The 27,432-nt window shown below is 47.5% G+C and overlaps 1 protein-coding gene and 6 non-coding genes across 7 annotated transcripts; all 7 read right to left on the bottom strand.

Moving 5' to 3' along the window:
- Positions 1-6,893: 6,893 nt before the first annotated feature.
- Positions 6,894-8,134, bottom strand: LOC146204533 (uncharacterized). The gene has a single exon (XM_084604745.1). The coding sequence runs from the start codon at positions 8,115-8,117 to the stop codon at positions 6,894-6,896; it is 1,224 nt and encodes a 407-aa protein (XP_084460871.1). The 5' UTR covers positions 8,118-8,134.
- Positions 8,135-8,678: 544 nt separating this feature from the next.
- TRNAQ-CUG (transfer RNA glutamine (anticodon CUG)) lies at positions 8,679-8,750 on the bottom strand. Its single transcript has one exon. It is a non-coding gene; the product is annotated as a tRNA-Gln (tRNA).
- An 8,957-nt stretch (positions 8,751-17,707) lies between these two features.
- TRNAQ-CUG (transfer RNA glutamine (anticodon CUG)) lies at positions 17,708-17,779 on the bottom strand. The gene has a single exon. It is a non-coding gene; the product is annotated as a tRNA-Gln (tRNA).
- Positions 17,780-17,786: 7 nt separating this feature from the next.
- TRNAE-CUC (transfer RNA glutamic acid (anticodon CUC)) lies at positions 17,787-17,858 on the bottom strand. The gene has a single exon. It is a non-coding gene; the product is annotated as a tRNA-Glu (tRNA).
- Positions 17,859-18,252: 394 nt separating this feature from the next.
- On the bottom strand, positions 18,253-18,324 carry TRNAE-CUC (transfer RNA glutamic acid (anticodon CUC)). Its single transcript has one exon. It is a non-coding gene; the product is annotated as a tRNA-Glu (tRNA).
- A 5,071-nt stretch (positions 18,325-23,395) lies between these two features.
- Positions 23,396-23,467, bottom strand: TRNAQ-CUG (transfer RNA glutamine (anticodon CUG)). The gene has a single exon. It is a non-coding gene; the product is annotated as a tRNA-Gln (tRNA).
- A 7-nt stretch (positions 23,468-23,474) lies between these two features.
- TRNAE-CUC (transfer RNA glutamic acid (anticodon CUC)) lies at positions 23,475-23,546 on the bottom strand. Its single transcript has one exon. It is a non-coding gene; the product is annotated as a tRNA-Glu (tRNA).
- Positions 23,547-27,432: the final 3,886 nt, after the last annotated feature.

Raw genomic sequence — 27,432 nt, 5'->3', positions numbered from 1 at the left:
GCTTCCTAAGTGCTATCCGTATTTGTTTTCCAACAAATCGGACATGCTACTGCGAAAGAGGGGCATCCTTTTCGGAGACCGAGTTGTGCAAGCCTTAACACGTTCAAAGGCACGAGAACTAGCTACACTGCTCATACCAGAAAATTCCACAGTGGAGGAAACGGCAGTTAAAACAGTGGTCGATGCGGAAAATAGCGGGTCAGAAAACTTTGAGAGCGAGGCATCTCAGATAAGTCAACTAGAAAGTGAGCTTGATAAGACACGGAATGAGGACGTTCTAGAGAGTAACCTCTTGCCGCCGGTGTCTAGTAATCTCACGAGACTTCTAAGTGGAAACCGAGAGGACTTAGCTATGGAGCAAGCCAATGATCCCAAGAATAAGCTCGAAGTACAGTGGGAAGGACCTGCTAAAGTCGTTGCAGAGCTTTCTAACACTAACTACGCAGTGAAAATTCCCGGTAGGCGTAAAGAAGTGCGCATTTATCATTGTAATCTTATGAAGCCTTATGTGCAGAGGGAAGCCGTGGTAAATCTAACGTTAAACCTTCCCGAGGAGATGGGGGACAACTTGATTTGCCTCAGCGGAAAAGGAAGCAACGCTCAGGAGCTTCTCAAAAAGACGGAGCAGAGAGGAGAACTAAAGAAATCCCAGCTGTCCGATCTGGGCGAGATAATAACAGAGTTTGAGGCCTGCTTCGTGGACAGGCCAGGCAGAACTGATTTGACTGAGCACGATATTGAGCTGACTTCAGACGTGCCAGTGCGATCAAGGTGCTACCGATTTTCTCCAAGGCAAAGAGAAATTCTGGATAGGGAAGTAATTCGCATGCTGGAATTGGGAGTAATAAAACCCTCGGAAAGCGATTATGCTTCGCCTATGATCTTAGTAGAAGCTCCAGGTAAAGACCCTAGGCCTGTGGTAGACTACCGAAAGCTAAATTCTCTCACCAGGGATCAAGTGTATCCCATTCCGAATATTGAGGAGAGAGTAGAACAGGTCAGTAGAGCGGCATATGTGACTACGCTGGACCTTACTCGAGGATACTGGCAAGTACCGCTCACTGAACGCGCCAGTAGATACGCGGCTTTCGTCACTCCGACGGGCAGCTACCAGCCAACAATGATGAGTTTCGGGCTCAAAAATGCTCCATTTTGTTTTTCCCGACTCATGGATAGGGTTTTAAAGGGGTGTGAAACATTCGCGGTGCCTTATTTAGATGACATTGCGGTTTTTTCCGACTCATGGGCGGACCATATGGTACATCTAAGAGCTGTACTGAGCCTTTTGCGTCAAGCTGGACTAACCGTAAAGGCCGAGAAATGTTGCCTGGCAAGGGCGACCGTGGACTACTTGGGTCACAATGTAGGTCAAGGTTTCAGGAAACCCAGCGAGATTAAGATTTCTGCGGTAGCAGACTACCCGCGGCCGAGCACGAAGACGGAAATTCGGGCATTCTTGGGTCTGACGGGATACTACAATCACTACATCCCTAACTATTCAGCTTTGGCTAGCCCTCTGACCGACGCTCTCCGCAAGACAGAACCGACAAATGTAGTCTGGGACGAACAAAAGGAAGCCTCCTTCGTAAACCTGAAGGCTGTGCTGATTAGTCGTCCGGTATTGCGAGCTCCAGACAATGCCCGAGAATTCACGGTCCAGTGTGATGCCAGTGATCGAGGGTTAGGTGCTGTTCTCTGCCAGAGAGATGACGACGGTAATGAGCACCCCGTGCTCTACCTGAGCAGAAAACTGAGTTCTAGAGAGAGGGCTTATTGCGCGTCAGAGAAAGAGTGCGCTTGCATTGTATGGGCCATTCAAAAATTGCAGTGCTATCTTGGAGGGGCCAAATTCACCGTAGAGACGGACCATTGTCCCCTGGCTTGGCTGCAAACTGCGACATCGAAGAACAGTCGCCTTCTTAGGTGGAGCTTGATTTTACAGCAGTACAATTTTGAAAATAAGATACAAAAAGGGGAAGTTAAATGCGAATGCGGACGCGCTTAGCCGCTCTTTCTAAGCGGTCCGAGATGTTCCTCACCATGTATCCAAATTGATAATCAGGTTTTTTTTTTTTTTTCGTGCGCTTGTATATGTGTGGCTATGTAAAGCAGCACGTTAGGTTTTCTAGGCATACGTGGGTCCTGAACGTCTTGAGTGTGGGCTTTTCTCGAACAACAATGGCAGTTTTCTTTTAACCTGGTCTCTTCAGACGGGAGCCGAGTGCTTGTTTAGACATGTGGTTGAGTTTCAGACAGCTCGAGCAATTTGGCCTACAACAATCAAGACAACGCGACAAGCAACAGCGAGCTTCAAGCGTTCACGTGCAGGCCATTAAGTCGTCTCTTCATGCAGCAGCTGCGACTGCTGCCCTCCGAGACTCTTCTGGCGGGGGAGGAGGCTGTTACGACCGTGCATCCGCATTTGCGCGCTCTATTGTTCGCCTGTGGGCATGAATAAGTGCTGTGGATATGTGGTGATGGTCCAATGGCTCTAAGTGAGCCTGTTTCCAGGAATCCTGTTTTGTAAGCCTGTTTTGCTTTGTGGACACCCTGCAAATGCCAAATTGACCTTTTAAGAGAACGTCTGGAAAAACACAAAGAAACGTCCCCCTGCGGGAAATGCAGGAAGTGCTTTCTTTCTTTTGTTCACCCTTCCAGTCGAGAAGCCCTATCGTCCAGTGAGGAATGCCTACTGTACAAAGGAGACGACAGAGTGACAAGTCCGCTGACGTGCAGGGCAAGAAAGGAGCATGACGCATACGGCCATTAAATGATTTCCCGGGAATGCAGGAAAGATTTGCAATTGTCGAAAACGGACAATGCTGGGAGCGTATGCGGCGCCCACGTGCACTTGGGTTTCTGAGAAGTAAATCCACTTGCCGGAACCAGCTGCCTATCGATTCTTGGCTGAAGAATAGAAATGTACCTCCTCGCCGTTCCCAAGCTTTTCCCGCCAACAAGTGACCAGGCTCAACGAAACAATGCCGGGCCAGTCAGTGCTTCAGACCATCAGTGCAGTGATGTGTTCGATTGGATGCCGATATCTGAGGGGCGTGCCCTGGATTTGGTTGGTCAGCATCTTCAGAGAGGGGCTGGACATAGGGGGTTTTAAGGACGCTGCAGAGCACGAAATGTCGCTCAGGCCCTGGGTAAACGGCTCATCCAGTCGCTTCTCGCTATGAACTCTTAACGCTTGCCATATTGCTGATGTACCCTTCTTTTTCGTGTAAATAATCTTGTAAATAAGTTTTCTCAAAGTGCCATTAAACCTGCTTGTATATATTTTACCAACTTCGAAGATTCAGTCCTTCTTCAACCCCGAGTCTCTGCACGCTACCAAGTGAAGGCCGGGTCGACGTAGCCCCAGCGTCACGACAGTTATCTATCGCCAAATATCTGATCCCGTGTGGATCTAGAGGGAAATCCTTTTTCACTGTTCTCTGCAGAACATCCCAGAAATACACTCATTCCCAGCAGTGAAGAAAAACATGATCTATAGTTTCGGGTATCTTGCAGATTAGACAGTTAGTTCCCCATGGCAAGGAAAAACCTCGTTGTTCAAGGAATGTTTTGACTGGAAGTGTTTCAGTATGAAGTTTAAAAAAAAGGACTTCATGCCTGGTGTCACCTGCATTTTCTTCACCCGTTTTAACACATTCTGGCCCGGCGCTCTACTGTGCATAGCTCTGTACATCGGTACAGGAAGTATGCTGTCGCACACATCTTTGTACAGTGTTTTCCTTTTCACCGCAGACAAATAATCGTTGGAAAATCGTACTGTCAAGAAACATACGCTCATCACCACCTCCTTGAAAAAGCCCTTAATTGGCCCTGGCATTTCATTCGTGCCGATCACAAAGTTTGGCAACGCCCGTCTTAATCTCATTTGGCACACCGTTCGTAAGAAAGAGTCTTTTGTGTCCCGGAAAAACGGAAACCTGTTAATAAGCTGTCGCACAAAGAGGTGCGCCAGACCAAGACCGCCGTCCTCCACCTTTCTGAACAAATTTGTTCGGCTGCACCTTTTCCACTGCGATGCCCAAATAAAGGCGGCAAACACTCTGTGCAGCTTTTGCACATTTAGCCGCGAGCAATGCAAAACCTGCATTAGATACCATAATTTGCTTATAAAAAAAAAAAGATTACACACAGTTGCCTTGGCAAAAAACGAGAGAGGAACCCCCTTCCATCTGTCTGCTTTCTCACGTATTTCATGCGCCTGGCTTCTCCAGAGGCCATCATTGCTTTCGTAGAATTGCAGAGGGACACCCAGGTACTTCACTGGGGTCTTCACCCACGTTACGCCTGCAAACGTGTCTGGGGTTTACGCCCATTCTCCATGCCAAAATCCCAGGCATTTTTCCCAATTGATCAAACTCCCTGTGATGTCCCGAAAACATTTTACCTCTTCGACCACTGATATAATACTTTCTCTATCAATACAACACACTGCGACGTCGTCGGCATATGCTAAGAGCTTCACTTCGGCAGCTTGGAGTCGAAAACCATGAACAGAATCATTTTTAATAGGTTGGTTTGTTGGTTTGTTTGTGGGGTTTAACGTCCCAAAGCAACTCAGGCTATGAGAGACGCCATAGTGGAGGACTCCGGAAATTTCGACCATTTGGGGTTCTTTAACGTGCGCTGACATCGCACAGCACACGGACGCCTTGCTTTTCGCCTCCACCGAAAAGCTGCCGCCGAGGCCGGGATTCGATCCCGCGTCCTTGGGAACAGTAGTCGAGCGTCGTAACCACTGCGCCACCCCGGCGGGGCATTTTTTTTCTTTTTTTTTAATAATAGTCAAGCATAGTGATTCGATGTACAAACAAAATAAAAGGGGGCTGATGGGGCAGCCTTGGCGTACCGCACGCTGCATGGCAATGGGGGCCCCCAGTGACTTGTTTACAATAAGCCGCGTTGAGCAACTCCTGTACGCCATGACCACACCCTCTCTTATAACCGAACCGACATTAATGTGGTCAAGAATGGCGAACAGGATAACATGTGATACACAGTCAAAGGCCTTCTCTAGGTCGAGCTGCAAAACCGCGACGCCAGATTGCATGACATCACAGCACTCAAGCACGCACCGCATCTTGTGTATGTTGCTTACTGTAGACCTTCCCTTGATTCCACATGTCTGGTGGCACCCTACTATGTCCTTAATCACTGTCTGGAGCCTAGCTGCTAAGACTTTCATGAATATTTTATAGTCAACATTGGTTAAAGCGATGGGCCTGTAACTCGTTACAAGGCGAAGTCTTTCTGTATCGTCAGTTTTTGGTATGAGAACAGTATGTGATGTACTATATGACGGTGGTAATTCTTTCAGTTGGTATGCCTCATTGAATACAGCTGTAAGCACTGCAGACAACTTATCTTTGAAAAACTTGTAGAACGCGGCACTCAAGCCATCGGGCCCAGGCGACTTTCCGTCGTTCAAGTTTTCAATTGCTCGGCACACTTCTCTTTCGGTTATTGGCCGCTCCAAAACTTCTTTTACCTCGTTGGCCAGTCGCGGCATCTGACCCAGAAACATCTTTTTGAAACCGTCCAAGTCAGCTTCATGAAACGCGAATAACGCCTGATAATGCTCAAAGAACTCTCGCCCAATGCCGTCGTTATCTGACACCACAACGCCGTTCCGCTCTATCTCGCATACGTGGTTTCGTTGGCCGTTCGTTTTTTCCAAACCTAAAGCCAGCTTCGTAGGTACTTCGCCCGCTTTTAGTGCATTTGTTCTAGCTCGCACCAGCGCGCCCCGATAACGCTCCTCTTCGATCAGCTGTAATTGCTGTTTTATAATCCTCACGTCATCTTTGAAAACGCCTGGCTTTTTGCATTCCTCTGTTATTAACATCTTTAGTGTTTTCTGCAGTTCGTTTTCTTTAATTTTTTCGTGAAATCGAATCGAACTGGCCCTATCAATCGCTGTGATTTTGATTTGCTCTTTGCATAGTTCCCACTGTTGTCCCACCTTACAGTAATCGTTCATATTTATTCTGTTGGTTTCTTCTGTCACTTTTGCTACAAAATATTCGTCGTCGAGAAGCTTAACGTTCATTTTCCACATATCCCAAGCAAACTTCCTAACTTCTTTCTTTGTTCCTATTACGCACTTAACCAGACAGTGGTCAGTAAAACACAGCGGTAGCACGGTGTAAGTGCGGCATTTTGAGATCAAGTCGAGTGCTACATAAACCCCGGTCTAGGCGTGCGTGGCTTGTCCCCTGGAAATGAGTGTACTTCACTGCCTGTCCACTCTCTAGGACTTCGGCCACGTCGATTAATTCGGCTGCGGTAACAATATCGGCTAATAAATCTGTGCTCTTATCTCGGAAAGCTGTGCCGCTGGTTTTGTCTGTAGAATTCAGTACACAGTTATAGTCCCCCAAAATAATGAGGCATTTTTCAGGGTCCACATATTGCTGAACCATAGCGAAAAAATTATATCTCTCATCCACTGCATTTGGTGCGTATATGCAAATAACCCGATATTCTCTTTGGCAATAACTAAAATCACAAATAACGAGTCTTCCAGAGGACCCTGATGTGATGCTCTGCACAGTAAGACCCGGTAACTTTTTGACAAAGAGTACGCATCCTGCCGACAACCCAACAGCGTGGCTAACCACAGCGTAGTACCTTGAGGTAAAACGCAGCACCATGCTCCCAGTCCCCTCTTCTCCCTCGACTTTTGTCTCCTGAACAGCTAGTACGTCAATGTCATTATCTGTTATCAGCCGATATAATTGACTTTGTTTTCTTTTGCTTGCTAGTCCTCTGACATTCAACGTGGCTACACTTAGAGACGGTTCAGGTGCCATTGTTGCTCTAATTATGAGGTAGGCCCAGGAGCATGGTGCTTACCTTTAACGTCTAGCAAGCCGCTAGACGCCTCCGGAGCCGCCCGGCTGGCCGGTCTCGCTTTTCGGCGGGGGTGGCTTGTCGACAGGTTTTCGTTCCGCTGCGATGTTAGGTCGCGGCTTGAAGGACGACCGCCGTCCCTGCACCGCTTTCACAGGCGGCTCGTCAACACTGCTTGTATACGGCATGTCGTCGAGATCGCCGGCTGCGTCGTGGGGGCGTTTAGTTGCAGTTCCGGCACCCACTAAACTTACATTGCCATTGCCTGGGGGCTCCTGACCCTTCACTGCTGCTGGCTGCTGCGCTTGACTGGATCCATCTTCGTTGATGTCCGACGCTGCCGATGATGGGTTTTCCACCATTTCACCTGCCCTGTCCGTGCTTTTATCCTGGGCTCCTTCGCTAAGGAGAGGCATTTCTGCTCCCGAAGCAGTCGCTATCTCACCAGTCCCCTCCGCAGCGTCCTCCGCCTCAACCTCGTCCATGAGGTGCTCGGTGTCATCACTCGCCTCCGTTCTCGTTGCCGCGGCGTAGGTACGGACGCACTGCGAGTCCTCATGCCCAAATCGCCTGCAGATCGAGCAACGCGGCACCTTGCACTCTCTTCTCACGTGGCCCGAGCCATGGCATCGCAGGCACTGCATCGGGCGACCAGGTGCGACAACTAGTGCCAGTTCACCACCGACCCGTAACTGGTGCGGCAGGTCTTCTATTTTCATGCCGTTCTTCAGCTTCAAAAGCACTGACCTTGTTGTGGAGCCCTTGTCACTCACACCCTGCACTCGCCAGCGCTCTCGTCTGACATCCATTACAGTCCCAAAGGCCGCGAGTGCGGACCGGACGTCCTCGTCCGCCACTCCATGCAATAGCCAGTGAAGCTTCAGCTTCACCTGCTGTTCCTGCGGGTCGATGATAACACAGCGTCGCCTCTTCACCATTAGCTCCTTCACACCAAGCAGCCGTTTTGTAGCCTCGGCACCATTAAGGGTGACTGCCCAAACGTGGTTAACCTGGTAGGCTCCCAGGGCCACCACATCCGGCAGTAAGCCTGTAGGCAAGAGCGCATCTCGTAAATCTTCAACCCTGTAGGGCCTTGCTCGCACGTCGCCGTGCAAAAACACGGTGTTCTGAACGATGCGTCCGGTTGACAGCTGAGGCAGAATAAGCTGATAATCGCTGTCTTCGCTATCTGAGATCCTGTTTCCGCGGCCGGTAAAAGCCGCAATCGCCGCTCCGTCGGAGCACATGATTCCGCGTCCGTACACGGTGGTGGCCGGAAGTAGGACTAGACCACGCTTTTTTTTTTCTTTATTTCCGAGGTATACATGAACAACAAATTGTCACACTTAATAAAACACTTCAGCTGCCCTTGAGCTGACGCGTGTGAGGTTAAAATTTCTTCAATTTTACCAGGTCATCCAGAACTTCTGCCCACTGTGGTGGGTCGGGGAGCGCGCAGATACATTCCCGTAGATAAACAGCACTTTCAACAAAATTTTCACGTACACTGCGAATGTTAATATCTTCGTGCCTTACTTGCATCCGTGTTTTCCACAAGCTGTGGAGGCCCAGAAGCATTATTAAATCATAGGGTACGTCTTCGTTCTCCACCGGTAAAAACCGGATGCCATAAGGGTTTAGTGGTAGCTCTTTTTTAATTGTTCTTTGTAGCACGTCCCAATGAAATACTGCATCCCAGCAGTCTAAGAATTGGCCACTAAACCACGCCGGAACGTGGCAGAGGACTGCAAGCGAGAGCACAAGAGAATGCAGACGCGTAACATAGCCAGAAAAAAAAAAAGAGGCGCAGGTCTCACCGAGATTTGAACTCGGATCGCTGGATTCAGAGTCCAGAGTGCTAACCATTACACCATGAGACCGCCATCTTTCCGACGCCGGGAATCGAACCCGGGCCTCCTGGGTGAGAGCCAGGTATCCTAGCCACTAGATTTTTTTTTCTTTATTGCCGCGAAACACAAAACAAAAACACACATGATAAAAAACGTCAACTACACTTGAGCTAACGCGTACGTGGCTAAAATCTTTTCAAGTGCACTAACTCATCAAAGAGACAATGCCATTGTGGCGGATCCTGCTGCCTCCTGAAAGTTTCGCGTATATAAACAGCACTTTCAATAAAGTTTTCACGCGCAGATCGTGTATCTATATCTGCATGACGCACCTGCATTCGTGTTTTCCACAAACTATGGAGGCCAAGAAGCATAATTAAATCATAAGGTGCATCATCGTTCTGCACTGGTAGGAATCTTATACCGTAAGGAGTTAATGGAACCTCCTTTTTAATTGTCCTTTGGAGGACGTCCCATAGAAAGACAGCATCCCAACACTGTAAGAAAACGTGTTCAATTGTTTCCGGTTTTTTGCACAAAAGGCAATTTGTTGTCCATGGGAAGAAGATACCTTTTTCATTCAGCCAGGTTTTAACAGGGAGCGTATTAGAGTGAAGTTTGAAAAGGAACGTTTTAGCAGATGGCCTCACGGGCATCTTCTTAACTCTTTTCAAAACGTCCTGCCCTGGGCCTCCACAGTGTAATACCCGGTAAAAAGGCACCGGTAGCATCACGTCAATGAGATCTCTATAGTTTTTTTCTAGGAACATTGTAAAGGTAATCAAAAGAAAACCGCACTTTAAGCAACTTGCACGAAAAAAACAACCTCGCGTAGGTAGCCAGTCACAGTACCAGGCACGTTTTCACATGACACAATCCGTTCAGGGAGCAGACTCTGTAATCGCACTTGCATCACAGTTCTTAGAAAGGTATCTTTTTGATCACGGAGGAATATAAATCGCGAAACCACCTGACGCAAGAACAGATGTGCAAGGCCACGCCCGCCCCTTTTAACAGAAATAAACAAATTCGTCCGGGCGGTTTTTTCCCATGTGGATGCCAAATAAAAACAGCAAAAACGCGGTGCATTTTCTGAATTGAGGTTCGTGAGACACACAACACATTCATGAGGTACCACAGCCTCGAAATAAGAAAAACATTGCAAATAGAAGCGCGCGAAAACATTGAGAGTTGCCTTCCTTGCCAGGCATCCGCTTTTTCTTTCGCTCTGGATGTTTCTTCCATCCAGTGCACGTTGGGATCTTGATAACATTCTTAAGGCACGCCTAGATATCGCGTTGGGAGAGCAGACCATCGCAGCTTACAGAAGAAATCAGGTGTCACGTCCCAATCACCGTGCCAAAACCCAGAGCTTTTCTCCCAATTGATCTTACATTCGGTTTGATCAGAAAATGTTTGGACGACACCCGTGACTTCACAGATGCTCTTTCTAGTTGCACAAAACACTGCTATGTCATCAGCATATGCTAGCATTTTCACGTGTGCTGATTGCAGCTTGAACCCTAAAATGCGATCGCTATCAATGATAGCCAAGCAAAGTGGCTCTAAATACAGTGCAAAAAGCAGGGGTGAGAGCGGGCAGCCCTGCCTTACCGATGAACGTACTGCGATCCTGTCAGTCAGTTCACCATTCAATATAATACCGGTCGTGCAGTTCGCATACGCCATTTTAACACCCTCCACTATGACGTCACCAGGGTTCAGTTCAGTTCAGTCGTTCAGTCGTGTCCGACTCTTCGTGACCCTATGGACCGTGTCACGCCACGCTTTCCGGTCTCTCACTATCTTCCTAAGATCACATAACTTCATCTGCAGTGCCTCGAGGATGCCATCTAACCATCGCGTTCGCTGCCTACCCCTACTCCAGCGACCCTCAACCTTTCCCAACATCAAATCTTTCTCCAGCGACTCCTCTCTTCTCATCAGATGACCAAAGTAGCTGAGCTTTAACTTTAGAATTTGACCCTCCAATGAGCAGTCAGGGTTTATGGTCGACAATATCGACTGATTTGATCTTCTGGCAGTCCAAGGAACTCTCAAGAGTCTTCGCCAACACCACAATTCAAACGCGTCAATTCTTCGGCGGTCAGCCTTTTTCACAGTCCAACTCTCGCATCCATACATCACAACTGGAAAGACCATAGCACGAGTTATACGGATCTTGGTTGGCAGACTAATGTCTCTGCTCTTTACTAGGCGGTCAAGGCTAACCATGGCTCTTTTTCCCAGAAGCAGGCGTCTCCTAATTTCATGGCTGCAGTCTCCTTCCGAGGTAATCTTGGAGCCCAAGAAGAGAAAATCTGTCACAGCTTCCACTTCTTGTCCATTGATGCTACAGGACTTGATAGGGCAAGACGCCATGATCTTTGTCTTTTTAATGTTCAGTTTAAGCCCAAACTTCTCACTCTCTTCTTGTACGCGCATCAGAAGTCTCTTGAGTTCCACTTCACTTTCTGCCATTAAAGTGGTATCATCCGCATATCTAAGGTTGTTGATACGTTTTCCAGCAATCTTCACTCCAGCTGAAGACTCGTCCAGACCGGCCTTCCTCATGATGCACTCTGCATATAGGTTAAATAGGCAGGGCGACAGTATGCAGCCTTGCCTCACTCCTTTCTCAATCGGAAACCAATCAGTAAGACCATGCCCAGTTCTAACTGTGGCCTCTTGTCCTTCATACAGGTTCCTGAGGAGACAGATGAGGTGAATTGGAACTCCCATCTCTTGGAGAGCTTGCCACAATCTGCTGTGATCTACGCAGTCAAACGCTTTCGCATAATCAATAAAGCAGAAGTAGATGGATTTCAGGAACTCTCTTGCTTTTTCCATGATCCAGCGAAGGTTGGCGATTTGGCCTCTAGTTCCTCTGCCCTTGCGAAACCCAGCTTGCACGTCCGGAAGCTCCCGATCCACATACTGCTGCAGCCTTCCTTGGAGGATTTTCAACATCACCTTGCTAGCATGCGAAATAAGCGCGATCGTGCGGTAGTTGGAACAATCTTTGGCACTGCCTTTCTTTGGAAAGGGGATGTAAACTGACCTCCTCCAATCCTGTGGCCACTGCAGGGTTGTCCAAATCTTCTGACATAATGTATGAAGAATGTTAACAGCGTCATGGTTGAGGATTTGAAGCAACTCAGCTGGAATGCCATCAATTCCGCTAGCTTTGTTCTTAGCAAGGCTGGCTACGGCCCATTCAACTTCACTCTTCAGGATGCCCGGCTCGAGATCAGTAATCACAACCGTCTTATGTTGGGTTTGCACATTCGGGTCCTTCTTGTACAGTTCTTCTGTGTATTCCTGCCACCTCTTCTTTATCTCTGAGGCTTCAGTGATGTCCTTGCCTCATTTGTCCTTTATCACGCTCAGCTTAGCACAGAAGCTTTCTTTGATATCTTTAATTGTCTTATACAGAGCTCTTGTGTTCCTTAATTGGCTGTTGTCCTCAACTGCTTGGCACTGTATGTTCAGGAAGGCATTCTTATCTCTCCTTGCTATTTTCTGAAAATCCGCATTGCGAGCCTTGTATCTTTCTCTTTCCCCCATAACTTTTGCCATCCTCCTTTCCTCAGCTATTTGCTAAGCCTCTTCAGATAACCAGTTTGCTTTCTTGCATTTCTTTTGCTTTGGAACTACCTTAGTAGCAACTTCTTGTATTATATCACGGACATCAGTCCACATCTCTTCGGGCTCTCTGTGTTCTAGATCTAATTCTTGAAATCGATTCCTGACTTCCACAGCATATTCTAATGGAATTTGATCCAGATCATACCTGAAAGGCCTTCTAGTTTTCTGCGTTTTCCTCAATCGAAGCTTAATTTTGGCAACAAGAAGCTGATGATCGGTGCCACAATCGGCCCCAGGCCTTGTTCTTACTGCTTGTATAGCGCTTCTCCATCTCTGCCGGCAAAGAATATAATCGATCTGATTCCTGTACAGACCGTCCGGTGAAGTCCATGTGTACAGGCGCCTCTTGTGCTGTTGAAAATGAGTATTCGCTATGGTCAGGTTGTTTTCTTGACAAAACTTTTCTAGCCTCTGCCCAGCTTCATTTGGCTCGCCAAGACCGAACTTGCCTATAATTCCGGATATTTCTTTACTCCCACCTTAGCATTCCAGTCTCCTATGAGAAAAACGACGTCTGATGATGGGGTGCGGTCTAAAAGGCATTGTAGGTCCGCATAAAATCTCTCAACGTCAGCTTCTTCAGCAGCAGTGGTCGGTGCATAGACTTGGATAACTGTTATGTTGAAAGGGTGACCTTGGATACGAAGTGAAATCATCCGGTCGTTTTTGGGGTTGTACCCTAGCACTGCTTTGCCCATTCTTCTGTTTACTATGAGAGCGACCCCATTCCTTCTCTTGGATTCGTGCCCACAGTAAAAGGCATAATGGTCGCCGGAGATAAATTCTCCCATTCCGGTCAACTTGAGCTCGCTGATAAACAAGATATCAATGTTCAATATGTCCATTTCTCGCTTGACGACATCCAGTTTACCTTGTAACATAGATCTTACATTCCATGTTGCTATGGGATATATCTCCTTGCAACATCGAACTTTCGGGTCGCTTCCCGACACATCCACAACTAAGCGTCCTTTTGGCTTTAGCCCAGCCGCTTCATTCGTCCTGGAGCTACTGGGAATCGCCCTTTGTTCATCCCCAGTAACATGTGGGACGCCTTCCAACCTGGGGGGCTCATCTTCCGGCGCCATATCTTTAATGGTATTGTGACTGGCCATAGGGTTTTCTTGGCAGGAAATACTGGAGTGGGTTGCCATTACCTTCTCCAGTGAATCACATTTTGTCAGAACTCTCTGCCGTGACCTGTCTATCTTGGGTGGCCCTACACGGCAGAGCTCACGACTTCATCGAGTTTCGCAAGCCCCTCCGCCGCGACAAGGCAGTGATCCATGAAGGGGTCACCAGGGTTAGAATGCTCGAAAATGGAAAAATGAATTTCGTGAGAAACACGGTCAAAAGCTTTCGCCAAATCTAACTGCATCATGGCTATCTGACCACCGAGTGCATCAACACATTCTAGTACGGTTCTTGCGACATGTATATTCGTGGCAATGGATCGACCCTTGATGCCGCACGTTTTATGAGACCCAACCAATTTCTTTATTACGCTTTGCAGTCGTTTTGCTAAAACCTTCATGTACACCTGTAGTCAACATTGGTGAGGCTAATCGGTCGATATGACCCCACCAACAGTTGTTTCTCCGGATCATCTGTCTTGGGTATTAGAACAATGTGCGATGTAGAGAAAGACATTGGGACAGTATTACGTTCATAAGCTTCAGTGATTACACGAAGCATAAACTGAGCCGCATACTGCTGAAAAGTTTTAAAGAAGGCAGCGCTTAGACCATCCGCCCCAGGGGCCTTCCCAGTTGTCAGGTCATCTATTGCAGATACTATCTCCTGCAATATTGCAGATACTATATTGCAGGAGATAGTATCTGCAATAGATGACCTGACAGGTGTTTCTAGGAGCGCTTTACTTTCGTCATCCAGTGCAGGCATCAGTCTTAGAAAATCTGTATCAAAGCCACTATACAGTCTGAAGCTTAGCGCTAAGCAGTTCTTCGAAGTGCTCTGCTACCGTACGCTGAATATCTTTAGCATCTTCTGTGATATGGCCGGTATACCTTATACTCCTTATTTCTTTCTGGCAGGCGTATCTTTTCTCGTCTGCTAGCGCTCGTTTTGTCGGCACTTCTCCTGCCCAAAGTTTTTCAGCCCTTGCACGTATGACAGCCGCTGTGTATCTTTCGCTGTCGATTGTTTCCAACTCACTTTTTATCTCTCGTATTTTACTGGCGAAATGCCCTGGCACAGAACTTTCCATGCTCAATAAAAACTGGAGTTGTTCATTCAGTTCTTTTTCTTTTTCTTTCTCTTTATGCCGCACCTTACTGCTCTTTTCTATGGATTTCAATTTGACCCACTCTTTGAAGCTGTCCCATTACTCTGCAAAACTTACTGGTCTCATAGCAAGACGATTTTCAAACTCGGTCTTAACTTCCGTAAGGAACTCTTCATCGGCAAGAAGTTTGGCATTCAGTTTCCATAGGTACCAGTTAAAGCGCGATTTCTTTCCTTTGCGGTCAAACACTGCACTCACGAGACAATGATCGCTGAAAGACACAGGTTTGACCTCATATGCAGTACATAGGGAAACAAGATCTACCGAGGCATACACCCTGTCCAATCTAGCATGGCTATCTCGCTGAAAGTGCGTGAACTCTGGCTGGTTTCCAGTGGAGAACACACTACCAACATCCTCAAGGCCATACTCATGCACAAGTGCATTCAACAGCTCGGAGCTTCTGTCTCTTCGAGGTTTACACTTCGCCGCTCGGTCCACAGCTGCGCACACACAGTTGTAGTCACCAAGTACAAGCAAGATTTTGTCTCACCTTCAACCACACCTTAATAAACTCAAAAAAAAAATTCACGCTCACATTCTGAATTGGGAGCATACACACACACAACACGCCAGCATAAATTAGAGTAGGTAAAAGCGCTAACCAAAAGCCGACCGCTTGGACAGGCAAAAACGGACTCTACGCTTACTCCCAGCGTGTTACGTATAAAAAAAGGCATCCACCCGATACACCAACAGAATGGCATACACACACATAAAAGTTTGTTTGAAAAGAAGCCACCATACGGTCAGTGCTTTCTTGGCTCTCAATCTTTGACTCTTGCACAGCTGCTATATCTATATCATTATCCAAAAAGAGGCGACTGAGCTGGCATTGTCGCTTTCTCGCTCCCAGTCCTCTGACATTCAAAGTAGCTACATGTAACGGCGAATTAAGCTTGAGAGTCATGTATTAGAGAGAGACGCCCGTACCGGCATGGTGCCTACCTTCATGGTTGCGTGGCTTCCGCTTCTGACGAACAGCGGCGTATGTATGCATGTAATGTCCTCCCAGCAGAATGTCGGGATGCATTCAAACGAAGTCCAAGCACATTGTTTCATTTTTGCTCACACACGCACCACTTGGTTGCAGAAGGTTCCTGACGCTGGTCGGTAGGCAGCCTATCCACAAATCGTTCAGGACACCACAAAAACTACGGAGGCGGTTTCCCCGCCTGCCGCGTGTCGGCCGAGAAGTTCGGCTTCGGTCTTAACGTGGCTCTTCGGATGCCAGAAGTTTTCGGCGGCGGCTCACCACAGACACCGCCTGGCAGCTGAGTCTCCTCGACGCTTTCCTCATGCGGACGTTTCGCGGCAATTAAGGCTGCTGTCTCCGGCCCAACCTCCATGGCATCAGTACAGGAAGGCTCAGTACTGAGATGATCCTCAGCGTCGGAAAATTTGGTTACGTCTTCTGCCGCTTCCTTTGACGCGCTTTCATGGTCCTGGAATGGAACGTTCAAGACATGCCGAGTTTCATTCTTTTCATTTGAGACCATCACCTTATTCTTTGCTAAAACCGTCATGGAAGGCGCGTCCTGTTTCGTTGACTGACATCTAATGTCAGCAGCCTCCTCCGCATCCGCCTCGTCCATAATTAACTCGGACGAGTCTTCGCTGGTCCCAGATCCGGAAGTGCTAGCGTAGGTTCGTGCACACTGGCTGTCTTTATGCCCGAACCTTTGACAGGTTCCGCAGCGAGGAACCCGGCACTCTTTGCGGATGTGACCCGTACCCCGGCAGCGTAGGCACAACGGGGGTCTGCCTGGCACAATGACGAGCGCGAGCTCACCGCTAACATTCAACTGATGCGGCAGGTCGTCGAGCTTCATGCCAGCTTTCAGCTTCAGCGTGACGAGTCTAGTTGTAGAGCCCTTTTCTAGCATACCTTTAACACGCCAACGCTCATGGGAAACGTCTGACACCTTTCCGTACGGCGCAAATGCAGCACGAACATCTTCGTCTGGCACGTTGTGAAGTAGCCAGTGAAGTTTGAGTCGCACGTCCTGGTTCGCCGGGTCAATCACCAAGCAGCGACCGTTTTTTACAGACAGCTCACCTACACTGACAATCTTGTTGACGGCTTCAGTATCCTTGAGAGTGACGGCCCAGACGTGGCTCATCCGATACGCCCCCATAGCGATAACATCGGGGATTAGCGAGTGTTGTGCTAAAGCATCCCGGAAATCTCCCACCCGGTACGGGCGGGCCCTGATATCGGCATGCAAAAAAAACGGTATTCAAAACAAACCGACCTGTTGGAAGCGCAGGCAAAACGACCTGGTAAGTGTTGTCCTGTTCAGCAGTCCTGTTACCGCGGCCTGACATGGTCGCTGAAGCCGCTCGTGAGGAGCCCTGCATCCTGCGTCCGTTCACTGCCGTGGCCGGAAGCAGAATATCCTAGCCACTAGACCACGCCGGAACGTGGTAGACGATTGCAAGCGAGAGCACAAGAGAATGCAGATGCGTAACATAGCCAGAATAAGATTGGGATGGAGCGCATTTGGCAAGCACTCGCAGATTATGTCTAGCAGTTTACCGGTATCGCTAAAGAGGAAAGTATACAACAGTTGCATCTTGCCTGTACTCACCTATGGGGCTGAAACGTGGAGGCTAACCAAGAGAGGTCTACTTAAGTTGAGGACAACCCAGAGGGCTATGGAACGAAAAATGGTAGGGGTAACATTAGGAGATAGAAAGCATGCAGAGTGGGTCAGAGAAATAACTGAGGTTACCGACATTCTAGTAGAAATTAAGAAGAAATGGACATGGGCAGGACATGTAGTGCGAAGAGAGGATAACCGATGGTCGCCTAGGGTAACAAACTGGATTCCAAGGGAAAGAAAGCGTAGCAGGGGGCGGCAGAAAGTTAGGTGGGCGGATGAGATTAAGAAGTTCGCAGGGGTCAAGTGGATGCAGCTAGCACAGAACCGGGTTAAGTGGAGAAATATGGGAGAGGCCTTCGCCCTGCAGTGGGTATAGTCAGGCTGATGATGATGATGATGAACATAGCCAGAAAAAGAAAAAGAGGAGCAGGTCTCACCGAGATTTGAACTCGGATCGCTGGATTCAGAGTACAGAGTGCTAACCATTACACCATGAGACCGCCATCTTTCCGACGCCGTTAATCGAACCCGGGCCTCCTGGTTGAGAGCCAGGTATCCTAGCCACTAGACCACGCCGGAACGTGGCAGAGGATTGCAAGCGAGAGCACAAGAGAATGCAGATGCGTAACATAGCCAGAAAAAAAAAAAAAAAAAAAGACTCGCACGTCTCACCGAGATTTGAACTCGGATCGCTGGATTCAGAGCGCAGAGAGCTAACCATTACACCATGAGACCGCCATCTTTGCGACGCCGTTAATCGAACCCGGGCCTCCTGGGTGAGAGCCAGGTATCCTAGCCACTAGACCACGCCGGAACGTGGCAGAGGATTGCAAGCGAGCGCACAAGAGAATGCAGATGCGTAACATAGCCAGAAAAAAAAAAAAAAAGAGTCGCACGTCTCACCGAGATTTGAACTCGGATCGCTGGATTCAGAGCGCAGATAGCTAACCATTACACCATGAGACCGCCATCTTTGCGACGCCGGGAATCGAACCCGGGCCTCCTGGGTGAGAGCCAGGTATCCTAGCCACTAGACCACGCCGGATTTTTTTTTTCTTTATTGCATGGGAAAACTTCCGTAAAAAGGAACAACTCCACTTACTTAAACATGTCCATGTCTAAAGTTACCGGGCTGTTTAATGCTAGCCCGTCATATCCTCAGCCCGACAATGCACAATCATCAGAACATCAAAAGTCTGGGAGACATACACATGCGTCTAGATACGGCATCCAGTTTGGAGGTTCTTCACGTGCAGCATATACACTTCTCACCAAAGCACACTGCTCCCGAAACACGGATTTCGACGATCTTAGTGGCTCTGCATGCCTCTCGATCATGCGGCTTTTCCAAAGGCTGAACAGTCCCATCAACACAAATAGATCGTAAGGCACGACAGAGTTTTTGTCAGGAGGCAAAAATCTAATTGTATAAGGCGTAATTTCAATGTCCTTTTTAAGAGTTCTTTGTAGTATGTCCCAAAAGAACATAGCATCACGGCACAGAATAAAGCAATGATCAATTGTCTCAGGCACGTTACAGAGGCGACAATTTACCGACCAGCGCACAAACGTCTCCTTATTGTGAAGAAATGTCTTGACAGGCAACGTCGCTGTATGTAATTTGAAAAAGAACGTTTTTGCAGCTGCCTGAATGCACATTTGCCTAACACGCTTTAGAACAGTGGTGTCCAAAAACCCCAGATAAGGCTGCCGATACAACGGTGTAGGGAACAAAGACTCAGTGAGAGCCTGGGTCATCTGCTTTCTCGAGAGGCTATACAGGTAATCTACCGAGAAACGCACAGTGAGAAAATTGAAAGTGTCAGCAACCTCCTTAAGGAATCCCCATAAACGCCCCTCACGAGCCTGCCCAGTTGGTGCGAATAAGTAAGGCAAATGTGGACTAAGGCGCCTAATGAGCACAGTTACAAGAAACGGATGGTTTGCCGATTTGAAAAAGAAAAAACGGGAGACAAGTTGATGCACAAACAAGTGAACAAGGCCCACTCCACCAGACTCTAAGGGAAGAAACAAGTTGTCACGCCGCATGGGCTCCCATTGAGAGCGCCACACAAATGTTGCAAATATTCTGTGTATAACTTGTACTTTGCTCCTCGCACAATGCAGGACCTGAAGGATATACGCAAGCTTTGCAAACAAAAATATGTTACAGACCTGTGCCCTAGCAAACACTGAGAGTTCCCTACCCATCCAAGCCTGCGTTTGTCGCCGTATAGGTACGATCTGTGAATCCCAGTAGGCTGCGCTATTGCGAACTTGGTGCAGTGGAACCCTTAGGTACTGAAGAGGACTACAGTCACAGCATATGCCTCCAAACTGGCTTGGTCTAGTGCCCCAGTGTCCCAACCAAAAACCTTTGGATTTATCTAAATTAAGGGCCGCGCCTGATACATCGCAGAACTGTTCAGTCAAGTGTAAAGCCTCAAGTACACTCTTTTTGTCAGAACAAAAGAGGGCGATATCGTCCGCGTAAGCTAAAATCTTAACTTCACATTGAGCCAGAGAGAAACCACGGATGGCTGCACTGTTAATTATACTGAGACAGAGGGGTTCCAGATATAAGCCAAACAACAGTGGAGACAGTGGACATCCTTGACGAACAGATGATTCCAGTGGCATTGGTTTCGTTAGCTCCTGATTAACAATTAGTCTTGTATACGAGTTCATATAGCACAGCCTTATGCCTTTGAGCAAAACGTCACCAATGTTTGCATTCTCCAAGACCGCGAACAAGAAATTGTGCCGAACTTTATCAAACGCCTTCGCCAGGTCAATTTGAATCAGAGCTACTTGGCCTGTCTCATCTGATACTGTCTCGATTACTGAACGTGCAATATGGATGTGTGTTTGAATACTGCGCCCTCTGATACCACATACCTGATGCGAACCTATCAAGTCCATGATAACCAGCTGCAAACGAGAACAAAGGACCTTGGCAAAAATTTTGTAATCAACATTACAGAGGGAAATTGGACGATATCCTTCAACAGTTTTCAACCGATTAGTATCTTTGCTTTTGGGTATTAATATTGTGTGGCCTGAATAGAAAGTGGGGGGCAGGAGACCCACAACATAAGATGCTTGGAATACTTCCATAAAAACAGGCGTTAGGCAAGGCGAAAATGTTTTATAAAATTCGCTAGTAATACCATCTGGGCCAGGAGATTTCTGGTTCTGAAGGTCTGAAATGGCTGATTTAATTTCTTCCAAAGTGATGGGTCCCTCTACTACAGCACATTTCTCATCGTCTAGTCGAGGAAAGTTCTCAAGTAAGGAATTATAATCGAAACCCTGATTTGGATCTTTACAACTGCCGAACAGCTTTCGATAATAATCATAGAAAGCAGCAAGAATACTAGGAGCATCACTATATGTGCAACCACCATACTGAATTTCCAATATTTCCTTCGTAAGAGCATTCTCTCTTTCATCACTGAGGGCCCGACGTGAAGGTTGCTCGTCATGAAACCTTCGAGTCCTAGATCTTATTAGGGCCCCCTTGTATCTTTCCGTCGCAATTTGTTGAAGCTCTGCCTTTACGTTAATAATTTCTTCAACATAGGCACCCGGGCTAACCTTCTCTAGCTCATGTAGCTCAGTTAGAGTGCGCCCAAGCTCACGAAGGTGGTGTCTCTTTAGGAACGCGATTCTTGCAGAGGCTTCAATTGCTAATTTTTTGGTTTCCTGTTTGAACAAGTCCCATTTTTGAAAAACTGACAGATCATGGCGTGACCATATGTCTTTCAAACAAGTAGGTACAGCACGCTTAAAGATTTCATCTGAGAGCAGACAGTTATTCATTTTCCACAGTTCCCACCGAGGGTGAAGTATCTGCCGACTGTACCTCCCTACCTGAAGAGACACCATACAATGGTCACTGAAGAAGATGGGCCGCATCCAGTAACCAAACAAATTTGCTAACATGTCTGCAGAAACATAAATTCTGTCAAGGCGGGTATTAGAGGAGAACTGAAAATGAGTGAAATGAATACTGTCGCCTTTTTCCTGCCCCACATCCACAAGGTTATATTCACAAGCCAAATCGTTAAGTAATGCAGCACTAGGGTCATATCTCTTACATAATGCTGATCGGTCCTCATCCCTACAAACACAATTAAAATCTCCCAACAACATAATTTTGCGATCTGTGCACAAATGATTAACTAATGAAAGAAAAAAATGCCTTCTGTCTCGTTGTTTTACAGGGGCGTAAACACAAATAATTCGCCACTGCACACCTGAGATTGTGAGGTCAAAGCATATAAGTCGTCCCTCGCCATCTATGCAATAAGACATGGCTGTCATCTCTAGTGTTTTGGCCAGGAATAGCATACACCCTCCGGACAAGCCTCTAGCGTGGCTAACAATAATGTTATATTCCGGCAAAAACGGCTCAAGAGCAGCTTCCGTCTCTTCATCGGAGGACAACTTTGTTTCCTGAATTGCTGCTACAGACACACTCCATTTCTTTAACAGATGTCTTAACTGCTGCTGTCTCCGACGATTACGCATACCCCTGACGTTAAGGGTAGCGACTTGATATGCTGCGACTCTAGCCATTTTTGGTACTAGTCCTTTTAAACATCATCCCCTGGAATGGGGTGGCCCGCCTGCAAATTGGCGGCCTTTCGGGCAGACATCGCCCTCCTCTTTAAAGTCACCCTTCCTGTGGCCTCTACACAGTGTGCCTTCTGGCCAGCACCATCGATACACACCTCATCATCTGCGGGGCGCTTCAAAGGCACTGTGTTGTCCATGTCCTCCTCTGAGACACTCAAGGCTTCGGCCCACGAACCTGATTGGAGCACATCGCTCGCTGCCACACTGACAGCCGACAGAGAACCGGACGCACCGGAGATCGGCGCCACAGACGGCTCACTGTTACCCTCCAACGACGAAGGAGAATCAATGACGAAGGAGGATAGGCGAGCATCCACTGGCAGTATCTTCTCCATTGATTCCACAGGAGGCATATCCAGACGTCCTTCAATGAAAGGTGGTTCTTGGGCAGCAAGGGCAGCACTCTGAGTGGCACTCACAGGTGGGCCCGGGTCCGGCGGTTTTGGCTCTGGAGACGCTGGTTCTTGATGGCCAGTCACTGCAGATTCTTCTGAGTTGGTGTGAAGTGCAGAAGGCTTCTGGTCCCCATCAATTTGAGGTTCACGACCTAACTCACCAGTTACATCAACAACCTCTGACACATCCATGATATGCTCGGACGCCACGTCATCTTCTCGTGACCACTGGCCTTGACGCAGTCTATCGGCATAACTTAATACACAGTTCTCCACAGTATGGCCAAAGCGCCGGCACTGGGTGCATCGAGGCGTTCGGCACTGACGCCGTACATGGCCTACCCGGCTGCGTCGAAGGCACAGTGGAGGTCTCCCTGAGATAAGCACTAATGCCTGCACCCCATAAACATTAAGAGTGTGAGGAATTGTACTTGCTGACACTCGGTCCTTGAGCGTGAGGGAGATTTCACGGTTCGCCGTTTCCATGTGCTCCATCCCTGGGCACCGCCACTTTTCACGTTCCACAGATTGAATCGTTCCATAAGGCTCAAAAGCTTCCACAATCCTCCGGTGCTCCATATAGCGTGGAAGCCAAAGGAGCTTACCCTTGACATTCTTTGTATCCGGGTCGAACACCATGCACCGAAGTCCTTTCACAGGGAACTCTGCTTTGTTAATTAGCTTCTGCTTTGAAGAACTACTCTCGCAGGTAACCATCCACACGTGGCTCATTTGGTATTGACCAATGCACAAAATTTCCCGGAGGTCCAAAATCTGTGCAAGTGCGTCTCGAAAGTCAGGTGCTCGGTACGGGCGACCCTTAAGGTCGGCATGCAGGAAAACGGTATTAAGGACAACATTACCGGTGGGCAGGCGTGGAAGGACAACTTTGTACGTTTCGGTAGTGTCCTGAGGAGTAGAAAGACCTCGGCCAACGGCCGATGCGCTGTTTCCAGCAAGCAACATTTTCAGGCTCAGCCGTCCAGAACCCTAGACCACGCCGGAACGTGGCAGCGGATCGCAAGCGAGAGCACAAGAGAATGCAGATGCGTAACATGGCCAGAAAAGAAAAAGAGGCGCAGGTCTCACCGAGATTTGAACTCGGATCGCTGGATTCAGAGTCCAGAGTGCTAACCATTACACCATGAGACCGCCATCTTTCCGACGCCGGGAATCGAACCCGGGCCTCCGGGGTGAGAGCCAGGTATCCTAGCCACTAGACCACGCCGGATTTTTTTTTCTTTATTACCGACTTGGTAACTACAAAGAACGATGAAAATCGCATGGAATTAAAAACACGTCACTTTCTTACAGGTTTCAAGGTTTCTTGTGATAGAATGGATTAAGTGACATGAGCTTGCCCAAGACTGGCAGCCATTCCGGGGGTTCAGATTGCCCTCCGAAAACATCACGCGTGTACATTACACTTTCAACAAAGTACTGATGGGCTGGGTGTACGACAACATGCTCATGGCGAACATCCATCCGCGTTCTCCATATGCTGTGCATACACAAGACCATAAATAAATCACTGGGCACTTCTCCTGGTTGGGCGCATGGAAGGTAGCGTATTGCAAACGGCGTTATTGGTAAGTCCTTTTCAATAGTACGCTGTAGCACGTCCCACAAAAAAACCGCATCGTCACACTCAAGGAGAATATGCTCCATGGATTCCAGCTTTTTGCAAATTAAACAGTCAGCAGACCAAGGCACAAAAAGGCCTTTGCTTTCCAGCCATGGCTTCACCGGAAGAGTGCCGGTATGCAATTGAAAAAAGAAAGATTTAGCGGACGATCTGATGGGCATTTTTTTTCACTCTCTTCAACACGTCCCGCTCCGGACCCAAAGCATATACAGCGCGATAAAGAGGCACAGGTAAAAAGGTTTCCAATAAATCTTTGTACAGCCGTTTTCGCGTAACAGTACACATATACTCATTTGAAAATCTCGCCTTCACTATTTGGAAGGACGCGACAACTTCACGAAGAAAAACACTTAGAGCCATTGTCCTTGTAGACATAGTCGAAACTACATATTCCGGCAGTGAATCACGCAATCGCACTTGGATTACCGTTCTAAGAAAAACATCGCTTTGTTCGCGCAAAAAAAAGAACCTGGTTACAATCCGCTTTAAGTATAAATGTGACAATCCCAGTCCACCATTATGCACCGTATGAAACAGATTGCATCGACTGGTGCGCTCCCATGTGGAAGCCCACACAAACGTGGCAAATGCCCTATGCAGTTTTTGAACAGAGATTCTTGACATTGATAACACTTGCAGCATGTAAAACATTTTTGCAACTAGGAACATATTGCAAACGGTAGCTATTGCGAACATAGAAAAGTTATGTCCTCCCCATTTGTTTCTTTGGGTTTTCACTTGCTCAACTTCACCGGCCCAACATTCCTTGCTTTCACGGTAATGCTTTAGTGGCACACCAAGGTAATTGCCTGGCGTTATTGTCCATTGCATACTGGAGAACAGTTCAGGCGTGTATTGCCAGTTTCCGTGCCAAAATCCTAAGCACTTTGCCCAACTAATTTCGCTTCCACTTGCAGTGCAAAAAGCAGTGGCTTCTTTTACAACTTCTTCACGCTCTCATGGTCAGTACAAAAAACCGCAATATCGTCCGCGTATGCCAAAACCCGAACTTCACTTTGAAAAAATCTATAACCGCGTATGTTTGGCCTTGTAAGCAATCTTAAACAGAAAGGCTCCAGATAAAGCGCGAACAAAAGGGGAGACAGAGGACAGCCCTGCCTTACTGACGACTGAACAGGTATACGATCGGTTAAATGCTTATTCACGACCAGTCTCGCTGAACAGCACTCGTAAACCATTTTCACGCCCTTTGTAATCACGGAACCAGCATTGACATACTCTAAAACAGAGAACAAAATTTCATGTACCACTTTATCAAATGCTTTGTGGAGGTCTAATTGCATCATTGCTACGTGGTCATGCATCGCGTCACAACATTCGAGTACACTCCTTGCTGCGTGTATGTTAGTAAAAATGGTCCTTCCTTTTATACCGCATGTCTGATGTGGGCCTACAAGACAAGTAATTACACATTGGAGTCGTCGCCCTAATACTTTCATGTAAATTTTATAGTCAACATTCGTTAGACTTATAGGACGGTAAGGCGCTACAGACTGAAGCTTAACTGGGTCATCTGTTTTCGGGATTAGTACAACTTGTGACATTCGAAAAGACGGAGGAGGTATGTTCTTTTCGTAGCATTCACTAGTAACTCTTTCCAGTAAAACAGCCATTTCAGTTGGAAAGGCCTTGTATATGGCAGCACCAAGACTATCTGGTCCGGGTGACTTATTGGAATTTAATTCCCCGATAACGGCCTTAATTTCCTCGGAAGTAATACTTGCTTCAAGTGTCTGCGCCACTTCGTCTTCTACTCTTGGCATCAGCGACAGAAAGTCTTTTCTGAAGTGTTCAATGTCCGGTGTTTTTAGGCTAAACAATTCCCTGTAAAATTCTACAAACGCCCGTTCAATCGTTTTGTTTTCCGAGGTAACTACGTTCTGATAACAGATTTCTTTTATCTCTTTTGACACCGCGTACCGTTTTTCATCACTAAGTGCCCTTTTCGTGGGCGTCTCTCCGAGCCACAATTTTTCGCTGCGTGCCCTTATCACCGCACCGCCATACTTCTCTTCGTCTATCACCTCAAGTTTGGTTTTTATCTTTTTTATATCTTGGGCAAACAAGCCAGGCTTAACGCTCTCCATGCTAAGCATGTATTCATGTGTCCTTCGAAGTTCTTTTTCTTGTTCTCTTTCTTTACGTCGGAGAGTGCATGCTCGGTCAATAGCAGCTATCTTTATATCGCACTTAAACTGCTCCCATGCTTGTATAAAATTAGAGTCATTTTGCAACATATGCGTAATATATTCTTTCACTTTAGTGGTAAACTCTTCATCCAGCAGCAGCTTTTCATTAAATTTCAATAGCTCCCAATTGAACTTCGTTGCCTTACTTTTCATGCCTAGAGTAACCATTACTAGGGAGTGGTCACTAAAGCTCATGGGAAGTGTTTGATATTCCGAGCACAAGGGCACACAATCAATAGGAACATATATTCGGTCCAACCTTGCATGACAGCTACCTTGAAAGTGCGTGAACATTGCTTGGCCTTCATGCGTCAGTATACAGCCAGCATCTTCAAGCTCTGCCTCATTAACAATGTCAATAAGTAACTCTGCGCTCTTGTCACGAAGGACACGGTCTGTTGTTCTATCTTCCGGTCTACAGACACAATTGAAGTCTCCAAGCAGGAGAACACGCCTCTCATGTATTAGGAAGGATTTCATATAGTGAAAAAACTCTTCGCGCTCAGACTTTCTAGTAGGCGCATAAACACAGATCACTCTCCAGTCCAATCCAGAAAAACTGAAATCACGTATCAAAAGCCGACCACTCTCACACGAGAACACAGACTACGCACTCTATGCAATTTCGAATGAAAATGACACATCCCCCCGATCTTCCAACCGCATGACAAACGCAAACACTATATCTAGAACGATATATTTCAGCCATTTTATCTGTTTGTTGTTCGCTTTCCATTTTGCTCTCTTGAACTGCTAGCACATCAATTTCATTCTTCAGCAGAAGGCGGTTCAGCTGCTGTTGTCTCTCCGACGCGTTGACAGCCCTCTCACATTTAGCGCGGCTCCGCGCAAGCTAGTGGATAAATTGGTCGCCATCTCAAGAAATTATAAATCGCGAAACATTTCACTCACATCTCTTCTGCAGAAAGACAGCATTGCTGTTCAACTGTTGCATGGGATGACCATTCTTCTTTTTTGGCGAGTCTGCCCATCGTTCCAAGCGCTGCTCCCGATCATGGACCGGGCTTGCGACGTCTCGACCGAAAAGGGTACCCCCGCTATGGCGGAGGCACAGGTGACACAGTTCTCCGGTCTGGAGGCACGTTTACCCATGGCTTGAAGGACGACCGGCCAAGGGGGGCCGCCTTCAGTGGAGGCTGTCCGTTTTCCGCTCCTCCTTGCGTTGATCCCTCGTTGACACTGTCTTCGTGCACCCGCTTCACAGGCAAGGTAGAAGCAGCTGGCATCTCAGCTTCAGTGTC

Source organism: Amblyomma maculatum, chromosome 1, assembly GCF_055883805.1.
Source record: "Amblyomma maculatum isolate TAMU_Amacu chromosome 1, ASM5588380v1, whole genome shotgun sequence".
Taxonomy (NCBI): domain Eukaryota; kingdom Metazoa; phylum Arthropoda; class Arachnida; order Ixodida; family Ixodidae; genus Amblyomma; species Amblyomma maculatum.
The sequence above is the reverse complement of the archived record's forward strand: the minus strand, read 5'-3'. Positions and strand labels throughout refer to the sequence as shown.